The following is an 11,461-nucleotide window of genomic DNA, read 5'->3' as shown; positions in this document are numbered from 1 at the left end:
TCATATAAATTGCATGACCGGGTACCTCCTTTTGGGTGAATATTCGAGTGCAGCGTAATATTATTTTCAGTTTAGCACATTCGGTGAATAGGTAAGTGCTACACTATACTATACATAACGCTGCACTCGAATTCAGTCGGATTTTTCTTCAGATTTACATTGTACTTTCGGGATAATACATTGGATTTTACGAGACTTTAACGTTACATTGCTTTCAATAAATAAAAAAAAAATCAAACGAAAAATTGATTCAACAAACATGCCAAAACTTACCTGCATATAATAATGGAAGCATATTGAATAGTAACAGGATTGGCAAGATAGCTCGTACAAATTTCTGCAAATCGTTGAGCAGCGACAGGACATTGATTCGTACGATGCTCTTTCTACGCCAATGATCCACAAAATGTGGTAAATAGGATTCATTTTGATCATCGACATTCGTTGGCCGAAAACCCGTATGGTGGCAGCAACATTTCTTGGACACATCATTGATTTGGCAACAATTAACATGTTCAACACGGTCATAATTACAAATGAAAACATAACTATCATTTTGGCAGCAAAAGCTTTTTGCATCGCATTTAGATGTAAGGCCATCAAATTTATAATCATATTGGCAGCAATTTTCAGGAATTTGTATGTTGTCTTGATTTCTGGTAAATATTTTTGTATTAAAAACGAGTTGATTGATTTTGGTTTGATCGCTATTAGTTGGTAGGGATAGTTGTTGTTGTTGTTGTTGTTGTTGCTGTTGTGAGTTGTGTTGCAAATGATCTTGTTGCTTATTCGTGAATATGAATTGTTGTTGTTCGGATATTTTATTGCTAAATGGTAACGTCGAACCATTGCCAATAATTCGTTCGAATGTATCATCGTTTTCCATAAGCCACTCGTTTCGATATATTCCCTGTTTTTTAAACAATCCAATTTCGTGTGTAATGACGCCAGATCGTAACCATTCGCACGTCTCTTCCGTTCGATTGTTACCACATTTCCAACGATGCTTCTGGAATCTTTGTCGGATGGTGGACACATCTGTTTCTTTGCATTCCATTGAATCGGCATTGGTTTGAATGCATCGATTTGATTTTGCTGATGTTGCTGTTGCTGTTGTTGTTGTCGGTTTGCTGTTGTTGTCTTGGAACAAACACTTATTTCGGAGTAAATGTGATGTCGTGTTTGAATTGGTTTTAAATTTGTTATTGGATTGGCATCGATGAAATTGTAGCGTACATGTCGGTTGATTGAATAATACTTCTGAGGCCATGCTGTGCCCTGTGGAAATAAAATAATCATTAGTGAGGTGTTGCATCGCAGACACATGAAATGATTGTACTGCCGACATTTTTTTTTTCATGTAATTTCGCACTGTGGCAAGAAGGAGACACGAAATCTATTTCATATAGTTAGATCCAAACGTTGCTGCAAAGTTGATGCTTCAATTAATTAAAACGATTAATTTCAGACTTCGTACAGAGAAAAAAGTATTAAACAAACGCTTTTTGAGAACCACTTTGTGTGCTTGCGTAATTTGTGAATGGCCCCTTGTACATATTCCGCCTAGATTTTTATCATAATATGTCAAATAATTTACAGGAACAGCATTTACACGCATTATACCACCCGAGCAATGGTAAAATGCTAAATTTCTACTTGACGCTCTTAATTTGTAAAGATTCCACCGAAAAGCTTTTTGCGGTTTTCTTTATTCATCACAAAGATCTTACTAATGCAAATGCAGCAGCTATGCCTCTCATTTAGTTAAAATAAATTTCATATAATTGGCATAAAAGTACAACACAATGAAGTATATATGTACAAGACGTGTATGTACATGAGTGCCAAGGCTTAATAAAATCACCAACATAGCACACGTGTAATTATGATTCTATACATGGGTTCCAGAATACAATTAACAAGAGACTGGTTTGGCACACATTATGAAGAAATACTCATTTTCACCATGGAAAATATTTTTTTCTCCACCGACGTTCAGTTGTCATGCAATACAACGTTCAAATATTCGTTCGCCTGAACTAAAGTTTTACAAGTTGACAACGCTAAATATTCCTCACATATGTGACTGTTTATTGTAATATTCGTTTTGTATTGTTCCAAATAATGTGCAACGACAAATTGACTTATTCTCCGAAATGAAAATGATTGAAACCACCAACGAAATGATCTATAAATTCTCAAACACTTAGTCAAAACCTGCTTTAGTAACCGCAATCTCTCATAGAAAGGAACTCATATAATTGGATTTAATGAGTGGACGAAAAGGAATTCTAACAAGAAACTGAATATTAGAAACATTTGCATCGAATTGAATGTTTGTGCACAATGTTTAAGTGACAAGACTGCATTCAAAACGTTCTGAAAGTTTTCATAGAGGAAAATTTCATTTTCTTAAAGCTTTTCCGCTAAATAACTTTTCTTTACTAAAAACTGCAGACCTTGGTTCTAATTCGATAGCTTTAAAGTTCTACTGAGACAACAACCTATCCGATTCTTCACACAAAAATGTATGGAGAATCCTTCACACAAAAATGTATGAACGATTCTTCACACAAAAATGTATGAACGATTCTTCACACAAAAATGTATGGAGAATCCTTCACACAAAAATGTATGAACGATTCTTCACACAAAAATGTATGAACGATTCTTCACACAAAAATGTATGAAAACGAAGACTTTTTGAAAAAGGTAACACCTTGTACCGATATGATTACACCAATCACTCTCACTGACGCTTTTATAACTGCCGGTACAAATATTGTGTGCAAGAAAAACCAACTTTCTTAATAAAAAACTGAATTTTTGGCGCTTAAAGTTTTATACCGGTGCTAACTTAAAAGCTTGTAAAGTTTCAGTGTTTGATTTCTGAATAAAAGTTTAAACTGTAAGCTTATCCAATACAAACTTTCTTCTGGTATTCCGAAAGCTTTCATAACAGCTTTCAATGCAAAGCTTTTTGTAACATTACAATAATCTCAATTCTTGCCACTGAAATTTTACTGTGAATATTTTTGGAAATATTTTGTTTCGATGATGAAGAGGATGTGATGTGATGTGTCGATGTTCGGTGTTATCGACATATTGGCTGGCTTATACTTATGACAAAATCGTTTTACACCTGTTTGAAATTTCCTGTTTCTGGAACCACCAAGGCCCAAACCAATTTAGAATTTGGGATGGTAGTACTGGAGTCTCATAGTTAACTTACCAGCTATGTGCCCCAGAACTTTTGTTGGACAGTGAAAGTTATAGAGTTTTTTGCGGATAACAAAAGTTGGGAAGAAAGGTCTCTCCAAGTCTCTCCATCCAGAGGAGCTACAGGTTAAAAAAGCGTTAGACATGGAATCTCGGGATTTTTTTTTGAAGTGACTACATTCCTAAGGTCGACAATTCTTGGATTTTGAGGGTTTTTTTTAGGTATTTATGGGCTCCATTCTGGGCTTTAGAGATCATCGACGTGGTTGGTTCTGAAAATTCAATGGTCCATTATACCCAAGGCTTTTGAGAGTTTCTCGGGTTCCATTCAGGACTTTTTAAATTATTGACGTCCGAAAGTTTTCTTTGTTAAAAGTCAAGGCGCAAGAGCTTGCGTCGCCTTCTACCTATAAAAGTCTTTTGACTTATAGGATTCGATAATAACAAGGCGAATAACCATGGCTGTTTTGAATCAATAATTATTTCCGTGTTTGTCATATATATATATTGAACACCGCACTTTGCAATAATTAAATAATCCTAGACTTATTTGGATAGTCTGGATAGTCAATGTATTCTAAGAAGTTATGGATATGTATTTTGTATTTGTCTGCTCATGTTCGTCATTAAATAATTTAGAAATTATTGCCGAGATATTTTTTGCCTTTGTATTGGCAAAGTCCATTTAGTCTTATTATGGTACAAAACTAGCAAATTAAATTTAATATTGTTATTCAGTCCGGTCTTATAGTTGCAGTTATGGGCTGTAATTTCACGACAATTTAAAAAGTCTTGCATAAATGATGTTAATTGAGTTTACAATGTAGGTCAATCCATGCCTCTTCACTAGGTCAATTAGAATTCATTAAAAATATTTGGTGCAATTATTAAGTTGTTCCACTTCATGTAGTCCAGTCCAAACTATCGGTTTTGACAGAAAATCATTGGTGAACCATTAGAAGCACATTAGTTTGTCTCTCTGACACTATTTCTCGTAAAGTGAGTATATTCCGGCTATTTCACTAATTGGTCGATTTTTCAATCAGAATTTACACAAAACCGTCTGTCCAACCAAAATGAAAGTATTCTCGAGTGTAACAAATCTTTGGTATCGATTCGTTAAAATCAACGATGAAATGCCAATAATTTCGCTCATAAAATGCATCTACTGATCGCTACTTCACAGTTAATGCTATCTCTGTCTAGCATTTTAGATGAAAGCTTTTTGCCTAAATTGAACTCATCGTTAGATTTTATTTTCTGTGGATTTCGTTTGTTTCTATCGTTCTATTCGTTCCACTTGCATTCCATCGCATAGGAGTAACGCTTGTCTTAGCGTTTCTTCAATTTTACACGTACGTGTGAGTGAAACGACTCTCTTTACGTTTTTTTTTTGTTGACAACATGTGTAACGATGTAGACCGAACAAAGAAACGACATTCAAATATAATTTTAAATTTACCAAAAAAACCGAAAAATGCCGAAATTTACCAAAAATTAACCGAATTTAGTTAATTTAACAAAATTTTGGTTTTCTGAGTTTACCAATGATTTCTCTGCTCATCCGGAATTTTCAGAATTAAAACTCTCAATAATAAGCCGTGGTCCTGCTAGTAACTTCATTGCTTCATTCCGGAAAAATAACGAACCTCGTTAGCAATACAAACCGTTAAACTAATTTGCATCCTATTAAATACCGCTAAAAATTTAAAAGACCAGAGATTAAATGGTTTAGTCACAAGCTTACCGATCTGGCTGCACGTAAAAAACAAGTTTCATATTTCAAGACTAATTTAAGTTGGTCGAGCTGGTCGACTACATGCCACAATGTTTTCCGCATATGGTGGTTACGTTTGATTTTTAATTTTTGCTTACGCTGTGAAACATTTTGCCGACACAAATTTATTCGTTTCTGCAGAATAGAACACGAAAACTTCGGATACGTTTGAATGTACCTTTGATTTTAAAATGTAGGAAAAAAAAGTTGTGAGCCACCATATCGCATATTGCTACAGCATGTGCAACAAAAATTCTTTATCAACTCTGAAAAAAATCCTTTAACCTAGTTGTGTAATTATTTACATAAACAGTGTTTCCCATTGTATAACAATGGCACTGAAGCAATGATACGATAAAAAGTCGTTCTCTACGTATAATTAACTTTCTCAACAAGTTTTTTCTTGCGTTCATTACCATAGAAGTGGAGTCTTAAAATGTTGGTTTTAACTTAGTTAATCTTTCAATCAAACAATTATCACAGTTTCCTGCTTAGAATTTTAGTTACATGTTGGAACATTTGTAACGCGTATACCTATCCCACGTAACTTACTCTTTCCAAGACACAAAACCACTCATAATTAAAGTAATCTTGGTCCCATTTCATGTAATATCTATCACCTCTCTCTCCAGTACTCTTTACACAAAAATCCACACCCCCATCAGCTAAAATGTTCTAGATTTCAATACATTAATTAAGTTTCGTGTTTTCAAAATTTGCATACAGATTAAGTACATCCGACCCTTAAATGTAGATTTTTGTTTCGGAGTTGAAATATTTTAATGGAGAACATTTTCTTATGTTGTAAGGTTATTCCAATTTTATGTGTAAAATACCGGAGTTTATAGATATTCGTTGTTTTAAGCACACAAAAGTCAGAACCTAGCTCACATCAAAATGTATTATATGGGATTTGTACTACGGCTGTTATTCGAATAAAGCATAACGGAAAAGGTAATATTTTTGGATGCTGATGAAAAGTGTGTGTGAGAGAGAGACAGACTGAGAATATCTGTGATTCTATTCATGTTCGATGCGGAACTCGCGTAGCTATGCCCACATTCAGTTCTGTTCATGTGCGTCCGGATATGTCGTTTTTATCTTGTTCTTGGCAGTTATTAATCGACTATTATGGATACATGTTTCGTTGCGTCTTACAGTTATCTATCAGCGACGCTTGGCGGTTTACTAATTATGCATAAATTGAAGGTTGAGAAAACGTTCTTCTATGTATCATACGATACATATGATGAGCTAAACTGTAAATCAGAGAACCAACAGTCCGAAAGAGACGAAAAGTGTCGAAGAATATAGCGAAACTCTATGCTAAGTGTCCTCTTCTGTTTTACGGCAATTATAGCAAAATTTATAATTTTACATGATTCAGTCCCTTGAATAAATTCGTCATTTAAGAGCAATTATTTCAATGAACATCTCTCAAGAAATTAAATTCATGTACTGAACGCCCTCTTATGTCTGATGATCATTTTCTCGTACCTTAACAGAGAATGACTTCGTAAAATTTAGCATCTTTTACAATACCCTTCTGAAGAGTTAAAAATTTCGGGAAAGATTTGCAACTATTAAAGTTTTGACACATAACGATGTCACACCACACGAATTATACTTAGCATTCGTGTACAAAGTCAAGTGCCACGAAAATATGAAATTTCTACCATGTAAATGTCGTCCGGGACGATAGTGTCGCCCAGAAGACGAAAATATGCAGTTCAGCGCAATATTCTCGCTCACAGATAATATTATTGATATTGATCGAAAAGGCGATCATTATCGTCCCGACCACGATAATAATGTCCAGATATTATCACACTGGACTGTAATGTCACCCACAGTTTTTTGTATTGGCACTGTGCGATAAAAGCAGTAAACTTTAGCTCTGGGATGTATTATCACCCTGGACAATAATAGAGCATTATGCGTAATTGTGTGCAATTCGGCTGGGCCAGTTAGCTTCCTTGCTGGGCAAGTGTTGACAATGCGTCAATAACTCGAGTAAATCTTAGGCAATAGGGCGTATCGAATTTTGCAAATTTTAAGGACCGCGATAGCCTGTGTGCGGAAAACGTAGATAATCGAAAACTGTGTCCGGGCATGTGGTTGATGAATCCGATGGAGCCATGGAAAAAGTCCCCCCGGGCGGCTTTAAGTTTCCGATGGTCATAATTCGGAAAGTTGAGAGTATTTTTGAAAACAATGTTCTAGCGGGATGTAAAGCTTTGAAAACTCTACAAATCTACCGAAGAAACCGATGGTCCAAAATAACAAATATTTTGTGAAAGAGTTCAGCTACTGTCATGGAATATTATGCATACTTACTGGCCAAGGTGTCCTCGACTCACCAGTACCGGTTGCAGTGTCCGCACTTGCTTCGTGGGCGACGTGGCCACTCTTAAAAATTCCATTCACAAATGTTATAAAAGTGATTTCAAGAGTATATACGATCGGGACATGCCTAGTGTACTGGAAGTGCTCGACCTCCTCTACCACCTCATACCACAGGCTAAACAAAATCATTTGTCTCTCAGGAAATATAAGTCAAAAACCAAAAGGTCACATTTTCGATGTTAATCAATCTTGGCAATGGCACCTTTTGGACCATCGGTTTCTTCGGTAGTTTTGTAGAGTTTTCAAAGCTCTACATTCCGCTAGAAAATTGTTTTCAAAAATACTCTCAACTTTCCGAATTATGACATTCGGAAACTTAAAGTCGCCCGGTGGGACTTCTTCCATGGCTCCATTGGATCCATCAACCACATGCCCGGACACAGTTTTCGATGATATACGTTTTCCGCACACAGGCTATCGCGGTCCTTAAAATTTGCAAAATCCGATACACCCTAATAGGCAACTCTAATAAATATTCTTGTTTCGCAAGCCTTCGCATAAATTCTACCAGGAGAAATGTTAAACTTTAATGAACGGCAAATGTATAGCGATATGAAAACTTAATAGCACTGTTCTCATGCTGGAGTTGATATTTTGGAAATGTCCTTTTCCAAATAAACCAGGCATTTCTCTAAAGTAAACTAAGGGTCAAAAATCAATTATCGTAAAAAAAAGTTAAACACAAACAAAGTGAAATTACAAACGTGTTGACTAACAAGTAGTAATAACTTAAGCTTTGCCAGCACACTAGCTAACAACAACGAACAGCCTAAAGAAATATATCTTCGTAAAGCCCAAGTAAATATGTGTGTCAAAGAAAGATATTAGACATTTTATGTTTGCACAAACACAAGTTTCACTCATTTTAGTTGTAGATAAGAGTAAATAGACAATGGATGTGCTAGAAAATATGAAAATATCATGTAAATACAAATAGCTTATACACCGTTTCCTTCAACATATTATCACAAATACGAGGACGAGAATATGGAAGGAAAATTTACACTATTATATGCATGGGAATATGCTTGCCATTAACTCCTAAGCAATATTGTAAACTTAATGTTAATGTTTTGCTGTTTTGTTCGAGCGACCTAATGTTTCAATGTCTTAAAAGCGAAATATACTCGCGTAAGCGTAATATGTTCCGAAACAGTTGGAATTATTTTATTGTATTGTTTCATGCTTGGAATGCACGCCTCTCCTAAAAAAAAGAAGTTTTTCCGAAATGCACCCAAAAAACTAAGAACGCACATCGATTCAGGGACCTATTGGGAGCTCAGAACAGCATTCAGTAAAATCGGAACAGCTCCTTCCCCATACAAAATTTTTCATTTCATGAAATTTCATACACCCCTCTGAAACCGTTTTGTCACAAAAGTTCCCTGAGTGTACATATTTTGATCGAAGTTAATTTTTATGTTATAGTCAGAGGTCATACCTTTCTTATTTATTTATTTATTTAAATCACTTTGTTGACTTGAAAATTGTCGTGCATTTCATTCAAACATTCTAGGGTATTTTCCGGCAGTCAGGGTGTTAGACTTACAGTCAAGGGAATAATAGTTACATATTTATGCCACTCAGCATCATATTACGCAAAATTTGCAAACTTTACATGCCTCTGTGGCATAAAACCTTGTATGCGACTCGATGCAAAGTACTTTATCTGTGTAGAACAATAATTTTTCACTTATCCTTCTAGAGCATTTTTATTTATCTCGGTAAATACAGTTACCCAATTATATTATGACTACGGTTGTGGGATTCATTCCTTTTACATCCTACACACTTCCCACATTCAATTGAACCAACGAATTCAATTTCATTTTTGATTTTGTCGATTGGCACCATTGTCATACAAGTGGTTAGTTCTCATTATCTGCTTGTGGTGGCACCATATACTTTGCGTGTCCAAGCAGTTAAAGAAGTATTAGGTAGCGTCAATCAAAATTCTGAAAGAACAGTTTAGATCAAATCTGATTTGATCGCAAAGACAGTAAGCAATTTAGATGGTTTTTTTGTGCATTATATGTATTTTACATGCTACATGCGTCGAAAACGGTACTTTTCATGTTTCACGCACTAATTTCGACTTCCAAAGCATGCAAAAACCACTCGGGATAAAAAGATGAAATGTCTCGTTTTCGCGTGTTTATTGACCTCGGCTACGCCTCGTATCATCAAAATTCACACGAAAACCATACTTTTCATCTTTTTATACCAAGTCATGTAAAATACTAATGCTTTTCTGATCTTTCAAACATGAGAAGGAAATTCGTGTGAAATGTAAAACGCTAATGAAATACATGAATGGAATGAATTGGATGAAAAAAACCAACAAAAACGGTAAAAACGTGTGTTGATTGTTGAGTTTAAATTGGACAAAATAGCAAAATTCTAATCATAAGATGTTGTGCAACAAAATAGCGATCGGCTGTACCTCTACCGTTTTTGATATCCGCCTTCTTGGTACATAACATATGCAAGATTCTTTTCATAACATTTTCATTGTTCATTTGTCAACAGATTGCGAAGTGACATTTCAGTAATTTTTAAGCTTTTCGTAATATCGCAAAAACTGCAGGTTATTTCATTATCTTTGGGAACACGGGTTCCCCAATTGAAATGAGTGATAGGTCGTCGGATTCTTCTTTGAATTCTAGAGAAGTCACATCTTTAATTTTTTCGATTAATTTTGTTTGTTTTCGGTGCAAAGTGTTCAAAAGTGAAGGCTTGTCAGAGGTCTCGTGAACAGTTTTTCAGCAATAACTCAAGAAATAATTATTTAAAATCATTGTTATGCTGTACTAATGTCGGTCTTGGAAAGACGTACTACAGGTGGAGTGTATGCACTGGTTGGTGCAAGTACGCCTCCACAAGATTTATGACCAAAAATATAGTGTTCGCCTTCTCTGCAAAATTGATGTTTCACGGGACTGGCTGTGTAGTGTTCTAGCCTGCCTCACCCACTATCGTTTCACATATATAAGATCCCAGGTCTTCTGTGTGGCAAGCCTACAGAAACTACAAGTCTTCGGAAAAAGGAAAAAAGTAGATAAAAATGACTGCACTTCCAGACGCTGTTTCAGTAGCAGAGAGCCCCTAGAAAGAAAGTTAAAATTTTCAACTTTACAGTAACCTTTTTCCGAAGACTTGCAGGTTTTGTAGGCTTGCAACACAGAAGTACTGGGATCTTATATAGCAGTCTTTTTTTTCGCTTGTCAATAAAAAGAAATAAAACGGTAAAACGTTATTAGGTCCAAAAAAATGCGTTTGTCATAACTTTTGTGGAGGTATACTTGCACCAACCAGTGCATACACTCCACCTGTAGTACGTCTTTCCAAGACCGACATTAGTACAGCATAACAATGATTTTAAATAATTATTTCTTGAGTTATTGCTGAAAAACTGTTCACGAGACCTCTGACAAGCCTTCACTTTTGAACACTTTGCACCGAAAACAAACAAAATTAATCGAAAAAATTAAAGATGTGACTTCTCTAGAATTCAAAGAAGAATCCGACGACCTATCACTCATTTCAATTGGGGAACCCGTGTTCCCAAAGATAATGAAATAACCTGCAGTTTTTGCGATATTACGAAAAGCTTAAAAATTACTGAAATGTCACTTCGCAATCTGTTGACAAATGAACAATGAAAATGTTATGAAAAGAATCTTGCATATGTTATGTACCAAGAAGGCGGATATCAAAAACGGTAGAGGTACAGCCGATCGCTATTTTGTTGCACAACATCTTATGATTAGAATTTTGCTATTTTGTCCAATTTAAACTCAACAATCAACACACGTTTTTACCGTTTTTGTTGGTTTTTTTCATCCAATTCATTCCATTCATGTATTTCATTAGCGTTTTACATTTCACACGAATTTCCTTCTCATGTTTGAAAGATCAGAAAAGCATTAGTATTTTACATGACTTGGTATAAAAAGATGAAAAGTATGGTTTTCGTGTGAATTTTGATGATACGAGGCGTAGCCGAGGTCAATAAACACGCGAAAACGAGACATTTCATCTTTTTATCCCGAGTGGTTT

The 11,461-nt window shown here is 35.3% G+C and overlaps 1 protein-coding gene across 12 annotated transcripts in view; it reads right to left on the bottom strand.

The window, feature by feature from the left end:
* LOC119067967 (cubilin) overlaps positions 1 to 11,461 on the bottom strand; it is a 107,415-nt gene that overhangs the window by 73,157 nt on the left and 22,797 nt on the right. For all 12 annotated transcript variants that reach the window (XM_037171309.1, XM_037171308.1, XM_037171310.1 and 9 more), the window contains exon 4: positions 274 to 1,278. In XM_037171309.1, coding sequence (XP_037027204.1) covers positions 274 to 1,270 — 997 coding nt within the window. In that variant the 5' untranslated portion in view covers positions 1,271 to 1,278. The remainder of the gene's footprint in view (positions 1 to 273; positions 1,279 to 11,461) is intronic.

Source organism: Bradysia coprophila, assembly GCF_014529535.1.
Source record: "Bradysia coprophila strain Holo2 chromosome X unlocalized genomic scaffold, BU_Bcop_v1 contig_132, whole genome shotgun sequence".
NCBI lineage: Eukaryota > Metazoa > Arthropoda > Insecta > Diptera > Sciaridae > Bradysia > Bradysia coprophila.
Note: the sequence above shows the minus strand (reverse complement) of the source record. Positions and strands in the feature narration are given on the sequence as shown.